The sequence below is a fragment of the Oreochromis aureus genome, linkage group 8, assembly GCF_013358895.1.
Source record: "Oreochromis aureus strain Israel breed Guangdong linkage group 8, ZZ_aureus, whole genome shotgun sequence".
In the NCBI taxonomy this organism is placed as follows: Eukaryota; Metazoa; Chordata; class Actinopteri; order Cichliformes; family Cichlidae; genus Oreochromis; species Oreochromis aureus.
The window spans coordinates 14,083,657-14,104,099 of NC_052949.1; the positions used below are offsets into that span (position 1 = coordinate 14,083,657).

The 20,443-nt window shown below is 39.3% G+C and overlaps 2 protein-coding genes across 5 annotated transcripts; one reads left to right on the forward strand and one right to left on the reverse strand.

The window, feature by feature from the left end:
* Positions 1 to 1,952: 1,952 nt before the first annotated feature.
* aldh18a1 (aldehyde dehydrogenase 18 family, member A1) lies at positions 1,953 to 14,424 on the reverse strand. 4 transcript variants are annotated; one of them, XM_039615978.1, is made up of 18 exons: positions 14,085 to 14,424; positions 13,764 to 13,868; positions 11,460 to 11,611; positions 10,909 to 11,058; positions 10,376 to 10,480; positions 10,136 to 10,294; positions 8,888 to 8,978; positions 8,126 to 8,250; positions 7,588 to 7,732; positions 7,423 to 7,496; positions 7,199 to 7,298; positions 6,814 to 7,034; positions 6,323 to 6,460; positions 6,009 to 6,204; positions 5,806 to 5,927; positions 5,431 to 5,617; positions 3,943 to 4,038; positions 1,953 to 3,807 (listed from the first exon to the last, which is right to left on the reverse strand). In XM_039615978.1, the coding sequence occupies exons 2-18, from the start codon at positions 13,858 to 13,860 to the stop codon at positions 3,611 to 3,613; spliced, it is 2,355 nt and encodes a 784-aa protein (XP_039471912.1). In that variant the 5' UTR covers positions 13,861 to 13,868; positions 14,085 to 14,424; the 3' UTR covers positions 1,953 to 3,610. The 4 variants fall into 4 exon arrangements, with proteins under 4 accessions (XP_039471912.1, XP_031604970.2, XP_031604971.2 ...); XM_031749110.2 differs by having other exon boundaries at positions 14,080 to 14,423; XM_031749111.2 differs by lacking the exon at positions 14,085 to 14,424 and adding an exon at positions 13,950 to 14,068 and having other exon boundaries at positions 10,142 to 10,294.
* A 21-nt stretch (positions 14,425 to 14,445) lies between these two features.
* LOC116327519 (phenylethanolamine N-methyltransferase) lies at positions 14,446 to 19,163 on the forward strand. The gene is made up of 5 exons (XM_031749145.2): positions 14,446 to 14,585; positions 15,931 to 15,984; positions 16,712 to 16,946; positions 17,293 to 17,503; positions 17,916 to 19,163. The coding sequence occupies exons 3-5, from the start codon at positions 16,772 to 16,774 to the stop codon at positions 18,352 to 18,354; spliced, it is 825 nt and encodes a 274-aa protein (XP_031605005.2). The 5' UTR covers positions 14,446 to 14,585; positions 15,931 to 15,984; positions 16,712 to 16,771; the 3' UTR covers positions 18,355 to 19,163.
* Positions 19,164 to 20,443: the final 1,280 nt, after the last annotated feature.

The following is a 20,443-nucleotide window of genomic DNA, read 5'->3' on the forward strand; positions in this document are numbered from 1 at the left end:
ATGCCCAGCAGACAACACAACATCAACAGAGTGCAACATGGGATCTGATCACCCGGGGTCTCAGGGCAAAGCCAGATAAGAGATGAGAGGAAATTTTACAGGCTGCCTGGCCTGACACATAACTGGAAGTTAATCCGAGGTCAAAAGGAACATCGACATCAGATATTTACAAAATTCAGTAAGGAAAGCATTTCGGGCATACACAGAACTACAGAAATAGCTCTGCATATAATGTTGCAGTTAAAAAAAAGGGTGCATGCCAAAAAAAACCCCAAAACAAACAAACCCAAAACAACCATGCAAACAAACAAACAAAAAATAAATACTGAAAATGATCTCGCATAATATTCCGTATAGTAAATTTCACTTCACTGTCCACTTTTAACATAACTGAAAAATCTACTTGGTACATAAGGACAAAAGTTACAATACTTTTTCTATTTTTCTATATTTTCATCCATCCTTTTTCTTCCACTTTTCCAGTTCAGCGATATCACAGTATTTTCATTGTTGGTCATCCCAATATTTCTTCCTTTGAAAGCTTCAACCAAGTCAAAGCTTGAATTCAAAAACAAACCATACTGTGGAAACATTTCAACCAGGTATCTGTAAAATACAAGAGCAAAGCTTTATCCATCCATGCATTCTCTGCCACTTATTTGGGTTCGGGTCGTAGGGGCAGCAGTCAAACTAGAGATTTATGCTTCAGTGGGAAATCTAAACCGTAGGTATGTTATAACTGCAAACCCTCTGGGCACCCTACTGCCTGATTTAAACTCCTGGGGTGAATCTTTGCAGAATCTACGATGTAACCTACATTGGCCAGTCATGCTGACCAACCCAATCAGACCCTTTCTACAGCCTGACAGCTCCTTTGACTTCCAGTGTGACTGGGATTACTGCTACAATTGGCACCCGTGATCTTGCAGTTGCAGCTCCTGATGACACGATCACCTCACGTACTGCACCAGGGAAGTGACGATGCATGTGTCACAATCCTTATAGTACTGAACCCCTACAGCTCCTGTAGGTAGTGGGCCCACAGGAGGGCAGACCCATATAGCTGCTTCAGGCTAAGGCCCAGCAACCAGACTCTCCCATGTTAACCCTGTTCCAGGAAGGGTAAACTGGTCCTGCAAAGGTTTATTTCAATGCAAAATGGAAATTATATTTAAAATAGCAGTTTCAGTTAGTAACCTCCCTGGTTCACAACAAAAACACTCCTCAGTGTCCCGTTACGTAGAAAACTCATGTTACTACGAGAACTAGATGCACACACCTGCACTTCAATAGCTACTGTAACTGTAACAAACAACTCTTTACACTTAAGAGATGGTAAAATACAATTCTATCAAACATTATGTATCAAAGAAGCAATACTGAATGTCCCTAGATTGTTCCTTCTCTACCTCCAGTCATTTAGATGATATTTTCAATCGCTCCACACATAAAAAGGACAAAAGAGTGAGATCCGAGTTTTGTATCCCTCTTCATCTCTGAACCCTTTGGACTTGATGATGGGAAGCTGATTGAAGGGTAAGTAGTGCGTTTTGGAGAATGAATTCTTTAGATGATAGAAAAGAAAAAAGGAAAAAAGAAGAAACAGAGAAACCCAGAACATAAGACTGTGATTCCATTATTAGTCTCAGTTCTCCTTTTCTCCCTTTTCATTTCTGATGGCTGGATAATTAAACCTCTATAGTATTGTCTTCCATGTTACTTGCCCCACTTCCAGCAATGCGAATTCCCCTATGGGCAACTTTAAAAAGGGCCTTTTTAGACATCTGTTTTTCAGATCAGTATGACTTTTTTCCCCATTAATTTGTGTTCTTTGTGAAAGTAGAAAGACTAGTGCCAGGACAGAGATGAACATACATGTGAAAATGCTCAACATTTCATCTGCCAAAAAAAAGAAAAAAGACAAAAGAAAGAAAAATATCCAAATATTCTTTTTCAACTTTTATTCTACAATACTGCTATTAAATAACCCAAACTAATCCTTAAGTGTGCATTGCAAGACATCTGATAGCAGCTCAGAGGCTGGAATGTTACAAAGCTTAATTTAAAGGCAGTCGCATTCTCCCCTCCAGCTTGAAGGAGGCAGCTTGTCAATTACGATTCCCGCTCTGACAGAAGCTTTGGGCACCAAAAGGAACAAGCAGGAAAGCAACAAAGCATGGAAAAATGAACACAACATGCAACAATAATCAAATAAATAAAAAAATACGGGAATAAATGGATGCATGTAAATTGGAGTGTATTTAAGTGTCATTATTGCAGAGCAAAATCTCATTTTCTGATGTCCTAGAATTGCATATTTTTAATCCTATTAGGTAAGATTTTACGAATACATTTACAAGCTGCATGTCTGATAATGTCACGGGTATTTTCAAAAGACAGTATATCAGAAACATACAGAAAGTTCATCCCAGAATTAAAGCGGGGGGTACAAATATTGTTTGAACAAAGAAAGCACTTAAAGTACAGTCAGTGTGAACCTCGTGGGTAATGAACCAATGTAATCCACTGAGCCCTTAGTCACAGAGAGGTTACAATATTAAATGCAAATTGAAATTAAATCATCATTTTACCCTAGTAATACTGTAGTGGCTAGAGAGAAGCCATCAGCTATGTGTATCCATGACAACACATATAATAAAGTTGGGGTAGCTTCTAATGATAAACGAGTGCATTTTGTTATTAATATTTTTTGATATTTTTGATCAAACTGAAAAATCATGTTCTGTGGTTGTTTAAAACACACTGCTAGGGGTTCTTACTTAATTATAGCAATTAAGTGTTTCTCATAGGTTATTAGAGTAATGTGTATCTGTGAAGGTACTTAGAGTCCATTACTAATGTGTGCTTAGAAAGATTCTTAGCTTGCACAGTTACTGTCAGAGTAATTAAACAGGGGCTCTGGCTTCTTGGTACTAGACATATATTAGCTAATCAGAGTCACTGCAGACATATGCATGCTAGTTATCTGTAATCAGCATACAGCCACACTTTTCGCATAGAGAGACAGGGACCATATGATCTGTCAGCTTAAGGTGGGAGAATAGCCAGACAACCATTATTAAAGTGAGATATTACCAGGAAGTAAAGTAAAAAGAAATGACATCAAGCAAGGAATTTAAGGAAGTTATTAAATAGATGTGTAAATAAAAGAACAGTTTCAATATTGTTTTCTACCAAAATCTTTTTAAAAAAATAAAGTAATTTAATTAAAAGATACCATTATTAAAATTAGTTTGCCCAGTACAAATTCAAATGAGAAAATAATGACGAATCTCAATCTGTGTGAAGTATCTTTTTGCATGGTTTAAACACAGTTTGGGGTTTTTGCATAGTTTAATATTGGGGCTTACTGACTTACCCAACCTAAGCTGAGGTAGAATATTTTAGACTCTTAGTCCTTAAATAGGAACATCTTTTTTAATGTAGTAACAAAATGAACCATTGCTGTTTTGAGCAGCTATGTGCTTCAAAGGTTGAAGATAGTGAAAACAGTCAACGATCATCTTGAGAAAAACCCGAGGGAGCTTCTGGATGGTGATGCAAACAATGTTTGTAATAAGGCCAAAGGAATGCTGTCAGACTCTCTGGCCTAGTTGCTGTCTCTCTGTCCAGCTAAAGGCTGCCCAGCAGGCAGGTTTTCATGCAGGTACTTCATGGTACCATTCTCCGAGAAGTCGGCTACTGTGTGTCCATCACCTCTCAGGACCCACTTGGTTGTGAGCAGGCCCTCCAGGCCTACAGGGCCTCGGGCATGTATACGAGCCGTGCTGATACCTACCTCTGCTCCTAGAGAAAAGTACAGAAAGAGTGCAAATAATGAGGACTACATGAAGAGAACATATCAGTGAAATGTGAGTAAAAATATTCAGGCAGGATTAGAGAAAACAACACAGAGGATGTCAACACAAGACCACCACATACCCAGTCCAAAGCGGTAGCCATCTGCAAAACGTGAACTAGCATTCCAGAAAACACAGGCGCTGTCCAGCTGCTGAAGAAACTTCTCTGCTGTGTCCTCTGACAGAAAAAAGCATCTCATTAGTGCTATTGTGTCTGTAAACACTTTTGGGCCTTAATTTAAAGAAATGAGAATAGAAACTGAGCTAAACTGACACATTAATGCACAGAATGAGACTGAAAGCTTATATAAAACCTAAACCTATCATTTAAAGCAGGGGTGGAGGACTCCAGGGCTCAAGGTGTCCTGCAGGTTTTAGATATCACCCTGGGTCAGTACACTTGAATCAAATGATTAGTTCATTGACAGGCGTCTGGAGAACTTCAAGACATGTTGAGGAGGTGATTTAGCCATTTAAATCAGCTGTGTTGGATTAAGGACACATCTAAAACCTGCAGGACACCGGCCCTTGAGGCCCGGAGTTCCCCCATCTCTGATTTAAAGGCTTTCCTGAAAACAAAGATATGTCCCTGAGATAATCTTTGAAATTCACGTGAACCGTGCACATCCATTCAAAAATATATCTACAAGCAGGTTAATGAAGACAGCGTATTCACCATTTGTATCAATCTTCCTCTCTGATAATATCCAACTTTGATACAAACTGATCAGTCTGGAATTCACTGAGGTGCCTTCTGTGGTCACTAGATGGCAGCAACACATCCTCCACTGCAGGTGAGATCATCCTCAAGGTGGAAATCTTACCAGTAAACACTTTGCTTTATTTTTTAAAAGTTAATTCTGACTGCCGGAATAAAAGCACATAATGTTTTTAATATTTATATTTTCAAAGGAACGTGAACCTGAGTTTCTTTGCCTTATTGAAAAACTTAAGCTCACACCCTTCAAACGACACTCATAAAATAGTGTCCACATGTCAATAGAAAATTGTAAAATATATGAGACATCAGTTTTGTCCACATGGTAATGACCACAGCCAGTGAGAGAACACACTGGAAACTGCACAGGATAGCTTCTATCAAAATGAGTTAAGGACACACAGCGTGATGGCTCACTTCAAAGACAGAAGTGTGTCTGAGCATGTTTCAAAGTTATGAGAAGTCTTTTAAACTGTTAATCAGCTGCTCTACATTTTAAATGGGCTCCGTCCACAATGTAGAGTCACAAAGGGAGGATGTGCACTCATCCTGACAACACCTTGTCACTGCTCATTAATCGCTATGGCAGAAAGTGAGACGCAAGGTGGACTGAATCCAACAGAGAGAGAAGGAAAACTTGATGAATATTAAGACACTAAGGCACGGAACAAAAGAAGAATGACCAAACTGACAGGTGCTACTCAGTCATGGTGAGGTAAGATGTGACAGAAATTGTGAAACTACAAGGCAAAGGAATTAAAAAGCAAATTGGTAGAATGTATTTAAAAAGACAGAGAGAGAAAGAGACTGGGCAAGAACAAAGTACTATCAGCAAGATATTGCATCACCTACCATTTTCCGTGATTATAACGTCTGTGTGGGAGCTGCCATACTTATGTATGTGCTCTATGGCCTCCTGCATGCTGTCCACCACCTCCATGCAGCACTCCAGCTCACCATACTCTGTCCGCATAGACTTTGCCTCTGAGGGGCTGAATGTCAGGTAGGAGGCAAACCGAGGGCCTGCGTGAATCTTCACCTAATCATCAGACAGAAATAAATTATTTCTAACTTTAATATATTACGACAAAAAAGGTTTTCATTTTGTTGGATGACTAGTGATGTATCTAAAAATGAGTAACATTGGTTTATGCTTGAAAGTCAGCTGCAGTTTTCCTTAATTTATCAATCAGAATATTGACTTAGTGCATGTATTTGGCATTTTACCCGTTCAGTGCGGAGCATGTCAATAATTTGGTCGAACATAGGGGTCCTGAGGATGTCCCGGTGAATCAGCAGAGTTTCCATAGCATTACATGCAGCTGGGTAGTCACACTTGGAGTCTCTAACTAGAAGAGAAAACCATTAGTCAGTTGTTGGCATGTTATGACTGACAGGCATTTATATGGGGGGGAACTGTTCTAACTGACCGATTTTTATGACCTTGTCAATGCTGGCTTCTGAGTCCACATAGACGTGGCAGATTCCTTCGCTGTGACCCAGCACAGGAATGCCCTTGGCCGCTCGCTGAATGTCCCGCACCAGCTGGGATGAACCTCGGGGGACGATCAAGTCTATCATCTTATCCAGTCGGCACAGATCCTCCACTTCCTCACGGGTGCTCACCTGGGAAGAAATACGGGTTTGTGAATCACATCAGATAGAAGAGTGTGCTGTAAAGTGCTATAAAGATGACACAAGGTTCTCACTACTTTTTAATAAATATGTAGGAAATCAGTTTTACCATCTGCACAGCCTCCTTGACTCCATGCATGGAAAGAGCTTCCTGGGTGAGCTGGTGGAGGACACGGTTGGTGTTGGCTGCCTCTTTTCCTCCTTTCAGCAGGAGGGCATTGCCACTGGCTATTGCCAGTGTTGATACCTGGTTATTACAGGTGTTCCAAGAAAGAGTGACAAAGTACGTTTATAAAAATGGAAACCAAAAAGTTAGCTAAGCATATAAACCACAGGATGTGTTATGGTAAGTTCTGCAGAAATACAAGGTGTTATTATTTATTGACATGTTAATCTCCTATTCATAGTAACGTCCCCATATATCCATTAACTTCTAACATTTGAGTTTTATCCCAATCTAGTACATATGTGTGATGAAATACAAGGACAATAAGGTCAAATATCAGCCTTGTCTTGATATTGTCCCATATGTAATTTTTTTCAACAATGTTCAAGTGTTTTATATATTTATATAAGATTTAAGTTCTTCTGCAGCAATACCTGCGGCAGGCAGTCAGGTCGGGCCTCAAATATGACCAGAAGCAACCCGATGGGTACAGTAATCTGCTCCAGCTCTAAATTATGAGCCACTCTGGTCCTGCGCAGCACTCGACCCACACTGTCCTGGGCGGCCATGGCTATCTGGCGGAGACCTACTGCCAAGCTGTTAAGTTTGGCCGGTGACAGGCTGAGACGCTTCAGCATGGCTGGAGGCAAATGGCCTACAGAAAGAAGGCATAGCAGAGTAACACTGTGACAGCAGGTAGTGAGGTATAAAACTCATATGTAGAGAAAGGGAAAGTCGCCCTCTAGTGGCAACACATGAGAATGTCTCTGCAAGTCTAGTTTATATTTCCAAACCAGACTTGATGCGGTGTCCTGTTACCTGCACTGACAGCCAGGTCCATATCCATCTTGTTTGCAGCCAGAATCTCTTCCTTCCTTTCAGTCAGCAGATCTGCTAGATGGCAGATGATCTCACTCCTCTGACAAGTCAACCAAATAATTCAGTTTTTCTCTTTAAGTGATAAAGCACCCAAAGAGCTGTTTACATTTTTAATGTTTATAAAAGATGTTGCCCAAGTCCTTTATCTGAAAACACTGTGTCACCTGGACTGGATGCAGAGATGCAAGGGTTCTTCCAGAACTGCGTGCCATTTCTGTCTGTTCCTCCACAGATGGGCCTGAAGGAGAGTCAGGACAGAATTAAACATCAGAGCCTGCAGATGCAGTTTTACAGCAATAAAAAAAACTATTCAGCTCAGGTAAACTCACCGGCAGGTTTAAATTCAGAGAAGAAGGTTCCTACTTTCTTGCCCTCCACAATGTCAGTGATGACATGGCCTGTTACTTTGGGGTTGGTGCCATTTGCAATAACCACTGAGGTGCCACCTTGCAAGGCCCAAAGGGCAGCTTTGACCTGCAGCCAAGCAGAGATAAAAAAAAAAAAAAATTAAAAAAAAAAAAAAAAATTGTATAAGATTTACTTAATTTTAATACTCAGTCCAATCAAATGTACAATCTTTTATCGCATCCAATATGACATGCAAGCATTATCATATTGGAAGACACCATTTGAGAGTTGGGTCATTCCAACACGTTACATGTAATAACAAGCACAATCTTATTTTATATATCACCACTCATACTTTAAGGATTTTTGCCCCCAGTCTGTGATATCTGCCCTGAGTTTTGTTGGTCGCTTGTATTTCTCATTTAGGTTTATGTAAAAGAATTTTCTCAAGAAAACTGATGCAAAAAAAGAAAAGAGAAAAAAAGAAATTGTAATGACTTGATGGGCGACTTCACCAACCTTGGCCTCCATGCCTCCGATCCCAACTCTAGACTTTGTACCATAGGTGATGGACTGCTGGTCTCCAGGGTAGAAGATGTCAATGAGCTTGGCATCATCTGTTCCAGGGGGGCTGTTGTATAGTCCTAAAATATGAAAATTACGCATATGACTTATTTGCTCAAGATGAAAATAACCAGCATTTACACATCAGCCTAAATTTTTCTCACATGCATTTTATTGCTAGTGTTTCTAAGGCCATAAACAAAGCTGGTGAATAAAGAGTTTAGTTAGCAACAACAAAGCAAAGGTTGCATCCTCAGAAACATCCCAAATACGTAATAATACAGATATAGAAAGAAAATGCAAGATCTCGGTTGATAAGAAAGCCCTACGTGATGATTGAAAGGTACCATTTTTGCATAAGTCAACCCTTTTTAAAAGGAAAATCCTGGATAGTACCCTTTTATTGTGCATTATCATATGATAATTTACTATGATCACTCTTCTCTGCTGAAGTTTTGTTTTATTTAATATTCTAAAAGCCATCCAGATGGTGCTGAATGACTACAGTCGTGATTCTGTGTGCACATGGACGTCATGTGTCAGCCCCATCAGCATTAGTTTCAAACACGAAGGCAGAAGGTGTGTGTTTCTCTTTCTCGTATGGCTCTCCATTGACCCTGAGAGGGATGTTTTTTTCCCCCCGTCAGCAAAGTGAGCAGACAGATGGTGTTGTTACCTAACAGCTGACCCAGAGTGTTGTTGCAGTGACACACATACCCTCCACATCAGAGAGTGCGATGAGCAGGTCAGCCTTCATCTCTACAGCTAGCCGTGCTGCCAGGCTGTCGTTGTCCTTAATGCTGATCACCTGCAGAAGCAGAAAATTGCTGATGTAAGCTCCTGAAGGCAGAAAAGCGGCAGCAGAGAGTAACCCATGAGCTTATTTTTTAAAGACAGAACTAAGCAGATAAATTGAAACGCAAATATGTTAATACATATGACTCTGCAACACTGCTGGCAGCAACATCTGGAAAATGTTAAACAGAGCTGATCAACTCAGAGATATGCTTGTGAAGAACTGTTTTGATGCTTGAGGTTTGGCATTTTTTGTTGGTTGTTTTCTATCAGATGTGATGGATTTGGACAGAGCTGTGGAGTTAACACTGACTCCTTTCAGGACAACCTAAAGTTAAATGATACAAAAGTAGGTGTGGCCACTCTAACAGCTGATTTAGACATTAGTGATTAATGTTTGTAGAGATTTTGGAAATCTCCCACCAGAGTCCTTACATTGATGCTAAGATTATTATTCCTTGTACTGAGGTGATGATTGTTATTTTCTCACTGATAAATTCAAAAACTGCACAAAATGAATCACAAGCACTGAACAGGCCAAACACTGTGATTTCTAGGGAGGTGCACCCCAGGTTACAATGTAAGATTTGTGGTTGTGGCATACATACAGAGTAGATTTCCCACCACGGCATAAATTTTAGCAGATAAATTACATAAAATAGGTAGTTATTTTTATTAAAATATTGATTTTGCTAGAAAGTTGTTTTTTTTTTATTTCGAAAATTATTGTTTTCTGTTAATTAAAGAAAAGCTAAAGTTATACCAATCACTTATAAGTAGTAGTCTTCTAGCTGCCTAAGTCAATAATTAGTAATATTAATAATACAAATACAACACAGTAAAAAGTGAAGCTAAATAATCTGATAAAAAGAGGTTAGTTATCCTCACAGGATGCCCGGTGATCACATGCACTGCTGTCTATCCCCTCCCTGCATACACATGCCTTTATGGTTGATTGCAGAGCTGACAAGGTAAGGTGGGGTGGCAGAGGTGTTTCAGCGTGTGTGTGTGTGTGTGTGTGTGTACGTGTGTGTGTGTGTAAGATAGAAAATGTTGTAGTTAATGAATAGTGGATGTTAAAAAAAAAAAAAAAAATCATAAACACCATCTGCCAACCCCTGCTGCCACCATCACTACAACCAGCGGCGCCCCCCTGCTGTCTGTACCCACATTTACCCCCTGCAGGTCGCTGTTGGGCTCCGGAGGGGGCACCACAGCATCATTGGTGTTGATGATTGGCACGATGTTCATGCGCAGCAGCTCCCGCAGTGTGCTGTTCAGGTTCTGCCTCTTTTGGTCATCGTGGAAATCCAGATTTGTCACCAGGACCTGACAGCACAAAATCAGAAAATGTAGTGAGGGAGAAATTTAAACAGTAGCAATTCATTAAGCGAGAATTTTGCAAAGCACCTGTGCTGTACAAGTGCTGTACTGGGTGAACATGGCTTCATACAGGGCCATCAGGCCGCTCTGTCCAGCTGCAGCACAGGCTCGGGCCTCCAGCACCGGCAAAGACTGCAACACAAACAAACACAAAGAAATTACACCACACCGACCAAGTGCAATTTATCAGCAGTAAGCTAGACAGAAAAGCGTGACCTACACACTCTATACACAAAGAAGAATAAATGTAACCTAGTGCAACATATGATAGTATTTGTACTGAAGTGCACGTGTTTGTTCAAGTGAACTGTCTGATAAAGCTAACTGCACCATAGCATAAACATAAAGTTTTAATAAACTGCAAACAATGAGCTTCACAATAATAGAAATTATTGTGGGATTATATTGGGATGATATTTCATTGTATTTTCAAACTGAAGAAAAACTAAAGCATTCGGTGAAGATTTTTGCAACTTACCTTGTCAACAAAGTGGCAAAGTTTTCAGCTAACATCAGCATCTTTATTTTCTGAGATACCCTAAGTTCCCATCTTTTCTCACCATGTCATTGAGTTGACTGTGTCCGGAGTGCAGCGCCTGTCGAACACTCTGGGACAGCAGGATCTCATGTCTCAGTCTTTGCTTGCCGAAGGCCACAGCTCCACTGGTGACAATCATCATCTCTCTGCCTTGATTCTGCAACATAGCCACCTGCGCAACAACGGAACCATTTAGTTTCACTGCTTGGGCCATTTTCTTCCTCTTCAGACTCACTAATGATTTTGATTTAAAGCTCAGTTTTAACAAATTATGAAACCATACATTCTGTAACTTGGTGATAAATGTTCATTTTGTACTATCTGTAGCAAGTACTACAGCACATGCGTCTACAGATAGATAAAAAATGAGATGAAGCAAATGAAAAAGAGAAATTAAAACATCATCAGTGGATGGGAAACATCATGAAAACCCACAGATTGGTTTACATGTCATTGAATTTTAAAACAGGTCAAAGCTTGTGTTACCTACTGATTTTTTTCCCCTGTGTCAAGAATTTTATACACAATAATCTCTAAAATGTATAGAGTGCATCATTTTATTTGGTTTTTCACCTGCTCCACAATCGAGGCCAGCCTCCCAAGAGCCAAGCCACACTCATCTCCACGTGTGACGACGGCACTGCCGAGCTTAACTACGATCCTCTTGGCCTGACGCAGCTCACTGCGGTGTGCGAAGGAGCTGCTATGGGCCCTGCCCTGGCCACCTGGAAGATATTTTTCTGATTATTAATCACACTTAACTTTTCAGTACTGTGCTTAATAAGAGCCAGCTGCCAAAATAATGTTCATGATGCTGCCGAAGAGACTAAATACTAAGATGATCTCATAACACCTGATTACATTCACTCAGCATTCACTTTGCGAGGTACAGCTAGCAAAATGCGGTTACCTAATCAGCCAGTCACATGGCAGCAACTAAATGCATTTAGACATGTAGACATGGTCTTGATGAACTGCTGAAGTTCAAACTGAACATCAGGTGATTTAAGTGGCTTTGAATGTGGCATAGTTGTTGGCAATGGATGAGCTGGTTTGAGTATTTCAAAAACTGCTGATCTAGTTGACAGAGAATGGTCAAAAAAAGAGAAAATATTCAGTGAGTGGCGAGTTCCCTGGGAAAAAAAATCCCTTGTTAATGTCAGAGATCAGAGCAGAATATCCAGACAGTTTTGAGTTGAAAGAAAGGCAACAGCAATACAAATAAATTTTTGTTACAACCAAGGCATGCAGAAGAGCATTTCTGAACCCACGGCATTTACAGCAGCAGAAGACCACACCGAGGGCCACTCTTGTCTGTCACTGTACTCAAATGGTCTCCACAGCCACCAGATCTCAATCCAATAAAGCACCTTTGAGATGTGGTGGAATGGGGGGGGGTGTTTCACATCATGGATGTGCAGCGGGCAAATCTGCAGCAATTGCATGATGCTATCTATGCCACAAAGAATTAAGGCAGTTCTGAAGGTAAGGAGTCCAACTCAGTACAAGCACGGTGTAACTAATATGTGGCAAGTGAGTGTGCATCTCTTTACTTATTGTAGTTTAAAAATGTCTCCCTTCCACATTTGCTGATGTAACACTATCTGGGTAAATATTTTTCCTTTAACTGACCACTTCAAACAATCTTTTTTTTTTTTTTTTGCTGGGTTTCCGTTTCATTGATTACATGAATGAAGCAAACAGTGAGAGGCCCTTCCACACATCCATTTGCAACCTGGGAAACAGATAATCACAGCCTTCAAACTGCCACATCAGCAGGACACTCAGAGAAAGCCTGTGCTGACATTACACATCTCTGTGGAGCAATGAAGCGCGTGAGAGAGGTGGGCAGAGAGAGTGCACCAAAAAAAAAAAGAAGAGAAAGAAAGAGGAGGAAAAAAAAGGAGAAAGAGAGCAGCCAGTGACATCTTTTACAGAGTAGAGCAGGTCAGAAACTGCCCTGACCTACAAAAGCACATCGTTTTATGTTATGTTTATGTTTTATCTTAGCAACTTTTTAGCTTGCTAAGATCACTTTAATTATCATTTCATTTGTGATTATTTGTTTAATTCTGGTTCAATGGCTGGTCTATATGTGTGATGATTAACCGAAACAACAGTCACAATATATAGTTATTGTCTTTAAAATGTCTGTTTTCATAACCAATTCTTAGACAGTCCTCTGGGAAAAAAGATTTGCATGAACAATTATTATTTTGAAGTGATTTATCACATATCAAAAAGTTTCTGTCCTGGGATTAATAAAGCAATTGGCATATTACATTTACTTGCTGGTGTTCGACTGCCAAAAAGTGATTTTTAAATAAGGAAAACTATTTGTTATACAAGTTTTTTTTGTGACTCTATGTTATTGTACCTACATTTTAATCAATCCAGTCCTTTTTGGCCACTTAAAATATCTTTATAGAACTGTGATGGTATATCTGATGTCATTTGTGCTGTTTTCATGGACGGATTTCCATTGAAAAAAGACATTTTATATGTCAATTTACACGTTTTACCCAGAAAAATAAAGGATATATAAAAGTGACTTTGCCAAAAACCAGTTGAGGCTTCTATATTGTGACGAAAATGTTCTTTCTGGCTCAAAATGCCTTTCATCATTCATTAGAGATACATGTTTCACATGTTTGACAGATTACAGGCCATCGAGGCACTTACAACAGTTTAAATTTGTTTTTTTGCTTTTTTTGGCAAATACCAGAAATAACTTTTTTGGTACAACCCAGACTGCCACAATATTATAATAACACATAGAATAATCCTTTCCTTTAACTGTCACACAAGGGGAAATTTGGTTAAGGCACTTAAATGTGCCTTATTTGATTAAGGGACATAAAGCACTGGATTACTTGCCTTGTGTCAGTTTTCTGGAGAGCAGCTGGCTTAAGTGTCTTGGTGAATCCAGGGGGATCTTTGAACAGAGGGTGAGCCTCAGCAGCAGCATGGTCATTTTATGGTCTTTAATAGAGACAGAAACACACAAACAGTGAGGAAAAAAGAAAACAGAAACACCAATGCACATTAGGACAAATACACCACCTTTTTCCATCCACCTAAGATATAAAGTCTTCTTGCATAGCAACATGAAACCTGATTCCTTGCATCCACGTGTACAGTCAAAATATAAATAAACCTCCTGCTCCATGCATATTAACGTGTTTCTTCTTACTTAACCTCCTGAAATCCCGGTATATGTTGTCCTGTGCACGAACCAGCCCCTGTCTTCTGTTAATTCTTGTTCATCTTCTTTAAGCTTTCATTCCTTCATTTATCACAGCAGTGCTCTGAACACAGACGGACACGGCTCCTCCCCTAAGTGATGAAACTTTTGCTGCAGCTTACAGCAAAGAGAATGAACACGGAGCGTTTCGCTAACGTTTAAAAAATATTCGTTAAAAAATATTATACTGATAACCACAATAAAAAACTAACTCTCACTCTGTAGTCTGATATTTAAAAATAAAAACCGACGCCTTGTACATTGGCTGTGAAGTGGTAGGAGATGACGTCAGGCCGGCCGGCGAAATGCGGAAGAAGAACGGAAGACGGTAATTTTTTCACTTTTCAAAATAAACCCCTGCCACCCGACAGTCATGCTCTCGTACATTGCTGTTGGGCACTACTGTAATACTGACAGTGCTCTACTCCAGTGGCATTGGTGGAGGAGCACCAGAGGTAAGGGGTGATAAATAGGTAAGAGTTTCTAGTAAAACAAAAGATAGATCATAAAAAATAAATTTAAGGAATCAATATATTCTAAATGCTTTTTCAACTCACAAACTCACATTAGGACATGTAATGATACAGACGGCCACAGCAGTTTGAAATGCAAATATTTTTTATTAAATGCTTCATTTATTATTCTCATTTAGTCAATTTAAAAGTAACTGGAAGTAGTGGATGCAGAAATCATGTCCTTGTCACCTATATTTCAGTTGCTCCATATAGTTAAAAGATATCAAAACATGACTTTATTTTGCTTTTGTATTTTTGTAATTACACTATTGTGCTTCGACAAAATAGAGTAACCCAGAGGAGACTTGACTCACACTGTTGAACCCCCACTGCCCCTGGGACTATAGATAACTAAATTGACTCCTGTTGCTCTGGCTAAGTGTGTATTATTCCATTATACCTGCCCTGTTCTTTTCTCTGTTGTCTGTTTTTTCCCTTTTATCTGTTCTTCCATGTTCCTCCTCTCCTTTGCTCTATTATCTGTCTATCTGACTCAGGGGAAGGAACTGACCCTTACCGTACTCCTGCCTGCACTAATCCACAAACGTGTCTGTGCGAGTGGGTGGTGCAACATTTTAACTCTGTTTATTTTTGGCTCTTTTTAACTCTTTTTAACTATGTTTGTGTTCTTCACAACGATTTCATGGAATTATGAGGACATACACATTCATGTCTCCCTCTTGATAACTACTAGGGTATATCAACCTCAGGCGTACTTTGTGTTCAGTATGTTATATCAATATGTTATTATGTCTGATAACTTTAGTGGAAACATATTTTTATATTTCCAATCCCGGTGGTTTTTATATTGTTGTGTATTGTGTGTGATGGAGCGGCCCTGATACATCTGATACCTTTGCATTGTTTTTTTCTGGTTGGTACTGGAATTTCACCTGGATTTTATACATTGTGGTTGTTGTTTGTCTTAAACAATGCTAATCACAGTTAAATGCTGAATGTATCTGTCTTTGCCCTTTTCTTTTCAGACAGTATCAGTTTTTTCTTTCTTTTCTCAGTCATAATTTTCCATTTACATATTCTAATGAATTTATATTTAAAGGATTAAATTTCAATGTATTTATTAAATAACTCTTTCATTACACTGCTGAATAATACCCACAAACCTAATTAGCTTTATTAAAATAGGGCTCTTACATGTGTTAGACTAATGTGTAAACCACTGTACCATGAAGCCTTACACTCAACCTAACAATAATAACAGCTTCACAACTATTTACATATTTAGGACTAATAACAATCCAAATTGTCTCAATGTGCCTTACAGTCTCCAGAGTGTGAAATGTCTGTGGACACTAAGGGGACAGAGGAATGCTTTGAGGTGAGCAAGAGAAAGATTTTCTGTTTGAATGTATATATACAAATATTTAAAGAGCATTGTAATTACATTTTTTTAAAGCTTTATTTTAAAAAACCATCTAAGATTGTTAGCAAGACAGATCATTTATATCATTCTCCTTTTTTTGTGAGTGTCAATGAAATACTTTACAAGTTTCAAACTTTTTTTTGAATTTTTGACTTCTTATGTGAGGCATACGTAAGGAGGCAGTCTTCCCCACCTTTACTTTGCAACCACTTGATATTCCTTATCGCTGCAGCTCAGTACCAAAATCACAAAGTGAAATGGCCAACGAAGACAGACACAAACTTGTTTGTCTTTGAGACAGACCTGTTTGTATTTTCGAAAGGGGTTGCCTAAGAACAAACCTGCTCTGTGCCATTTAACTCCAAAAGGCCCTTTAGAATGATTGTGTAGATATGAGAGGCTTTTGAAAGGTGGGCGAAGGAGCTAAAAGCCACATGAGGAGTCCATTATTGGGTCTAGTGTTGGAGGAAGCCCCCTGATCTGATGGTATCAGTGCCTTAGGGCAGGGAAAGTGAACGGAACAAATGCTATCAGGCAGCATCGACTAAAAAAAGAGGATCTCTATCTCTGTCCATGAAACTCAGAGTAGCCCAAAGCAAAAGCACACGCATAATACCACAGATACACCCACACAGAGACACACAGACACAAGTATATAATTCAGCTCAAGGGGTGTCAGCAGCTTACCTGAAGACTGACCAGCCAAAACAGACGTGCAAGGTATCGCAGCAGAGAAAGCAGGATGATGGAAGAAAAAGGAAGAGAGAATGGAGTGGCAGCCATGAAAGCCTGCTACCGGAGATTTGATCCTGCCGCGTATCTACAGTACAACTACACTCCACCACGGGCTGACTTCACAAGAAAAGACAGCATTGTGCCGTGGAAACTGGCATGCCTGCACAGAGCTTTTACTGAAGGTAAGGAGGTTTTAGCGTATTTTGTGTCTGAAATGCAATAAAAATTTGCTTCATCACTCATTTGCTTTTTCATCTCCCCATTTTTCCTTCTCCTAGTTTGTAGCAGAAAACAAATAGAGCCTTGGGTGGGTCCAAGCACTGCTGAAGAGCTTTTCCCTAATAAAAATAATAATTTTTTCTTTTGCTATGAGGTTATTTAATGAATGATCACTTTTATTTTACTGAGTGATTCGGTGTCAGGAATGATAATGGACGGAGGATGTTTACATCTAATATGATAATGTTTTAACCAAGAAATCTTTCCTTCATGATCTCACCTTGCTCTTTTTTTCTCCCCTCTTCCCAGGTGATATGAGTGGTGAGCTCCTCGTGGACATAGGTTCAGGTCCCACCCTGTACCAGGTGATGAGCGGCTGTGAGGTTTTTAGTAAAGTGCTCCTGACAGACTTCCTGGAGGTGAACCGGCAGGAGCTGAGGCGCTGGCTGCAGGATGAGGGACAATGCAGTCTTGACTGGACACCATACCTACAGCACGTCTGCAAACTGGAGGGACGAAGGTATGGAAAAGATCACTTTGAACTACAGCTAAAGACTTGGTACAGCTTAAAATGATGGTTACTGAGATTCAGTGACTGTTAGATACCTGGTATATTGTATGGCTTACCAAAGACAGAGAAAGAGAAGAAAACAAGATTTAGATCACAAATTTTCCTTTTTCTTTTTGATTTTCTTGAAGCAACACTCTTTTCTTGCACAGTCCTCAGAATGAAGTTGCCTTCTGTGTCATAAGAATTTATTTTGGGTTCTATCGTGGAGCTTTCTTCTTAATAACAAGACAAGAAAAAAGTGTCTAAATGAAAATAAAATACTTGCCAGTTTAATGATAATGATAAAAATTCATGCACTGATTAGAATATGGTGCCAATCTGAAAGAGCTGTTTTATACAGTTTGATGATTCACTCAAACAGGCCTTCAGCGTGGACTGAGAAAGCTGCAAAGCTACGTCAGGTCGTCGCGGACATCCTCCCCATTGACGTGCACTGTTCTCAGCCCCTGGCTCCTGACGCCCTTCCTTCGGCAGGGGCCGACTGTCTGGTGTCCTGCTTCTGCCTGGAGAGTGTCAGCCCTGACCTCGCTGCCTTCACCAGGGCCCTTGGCCACATCGGGAAGCTCCTGCGCCCTGGTGGGCACCTCATGCTCATCGGAGCCCTCGGTGAGAGTTATTATCTTGCGGGGCCTGGGGTGAAGATCCCAGTGGTCCCACTGAATGAGGCCCAGGTCTGTACTAGTTTGAAGGAGAGTGGATACACTCTGATCCGACTGGAGGTTTACACACTGACTCAGGATATGAGGGTGGGGGTTGATGATGTGACTGGAGTGTTTTTTGCAAAGGCAAAGAAGGATTAACAAGGGAGAAAGTAAACAAGTGAGAGAAAAGCAAAGAAGGCAGATAAAAAAATCTCAAAGAAGAAATTAAATAAGTCACTATTCAGACTGAAATAATATAGATTAAGCCTGGGTAAATGTTTAGCAGTTATTTAGAAAGTGGATTGCTGATAATGCTGAGAATAAAATGCACACATATTTCTGTTTTGAGTTAGAACCTGTGCTTTAGTCATTTTAAGGTATTCCAGTTTCCACACGAATGACATGTTTCACTTTATTCCACCACATTTTGTCGCATTTTCATCATGTTACTCCGGACCTCCGTCTGTCTTTCTAAGAGTGAAAGTATACGAGAGTCTATTTTGCTGCAGAAGCACTTATTGGTTTAGTAAAGGCAGCCACCTCCTGCAGTTCCTACAGCATCAAGAATGTAAACATTAGTACTACAGTATATAGGCATATCACATAAAATCCCCACAGGAATTACCCAGCCGTATGTAAACAGCATGTGCTTATCTTCGTTCAGCTGCTAATTACTCAAAAGGTTGAGATGATTTTTGATTGTATGAATAAAAATGCAATGCTTATTTATTCCTTTTTTTCTTGGTACTATGTGCTATTTTAGGGAATCATTTTATATTTTGTGTAATTAGAAGGATTGAACACTAGGTGTCGCTACTTGATCATCTTGAGTTGCTCCTCAAATCTCATCATGGGCCTTAACACATCTCTTTAGTAAAGAGATATCATTGTTGTTGTTGTTATTATTATTCTTGCTGCAAAGCGGTTACTAATTGTACTCTAAATTAATTATAATGTGTAAAGACACTATTAACAGCTTCTTTTGTGTTCCTCTAACATTAAAAAAAGCTTAACAAAACTAACTTGTTGCCTTGGGTAATACGTATTACACTCACATGTTCATTTTGCCTTGAGAACTGTTTTAATTTGTCATAGTAAAGATTCAACAAGATGCTGGAAACATTCTTCAGAGATTTTGGTTTTATGTGTGAGGCAAATCTTCTGTTTTACCATATGCACAGGGCCAAACACAGAACTCTGGGCCCTATACACCACATTTAATAATATTCTAGGATACATATATATATATACATATATATATATATATATATATATATATATATATATATATATATATATATATATATATATATATATATATATATATATATATATATATATATATATATATATATACATATATATATATGTGTGTATATGTATAAGTCTGCACAGTTTGCTGAGAAATAAGTGTTGAAGATGGAGATTTCAAATTCTGTTGTTTGCGTCACATCGTCACTATCAGCAACCAAATAAGTGTCCAAACTTATTTGTGTTTATGAAACACTAAAATTAGAGGTACCTTAGTTGAGCGCAACTAATAATAGTAATTAATTTTATGAAAATACACTTAAAAGTCCAAAGTTCTGGGCCCCCGGCCTTATGTTTGATACCCTTGTTTTAAATATTATCACAACCCAAATGTTAGTGATGCCATATAGTAGCAGTAACATTTATAATCCACAAATTCAATTTGCCCCTTTGGGCAGCTTTCAGATAAACAGAACCACAACAATAAAGATGTCACTGTTACAAACATCACAGATATTAACAAGATGGGCTGCAACATCACCCAGAATCAAAGCACAGCTATGTGCAAATGACACCCTCGACGTAACACCTGGATTTATTCAACAATTACACTACAAAGTATAAAAAACTTCTGGCACAAGAAGTTTGCAGAGGTGGAACCCCATACATTTGTCCTGATGGTAGTAAGTTATACTCACTATAAAGAAGGTGCGTCACTGAGGATGTCTCTCCACTTTTATACCTCTTAGGACTCACTAACTTTTGTCATATCGTGTTGCTGCTGACCTGCAATTGGACTTCAATGTTATTGAATTTGCTCTTGTTGACTATAGAGTGAAGCATGCTAGACAATAAAGCAGAAATTTAGAATTACTGTCCACCAATGAATAATAGAGACAGACCAGAATGTGTGAAAGTCAAAAGCATATAAATCAAAAAGCGACAAATATGCACATTTTGGTGCATTTATCCACTTTTGAAATATTATGCAAGGATC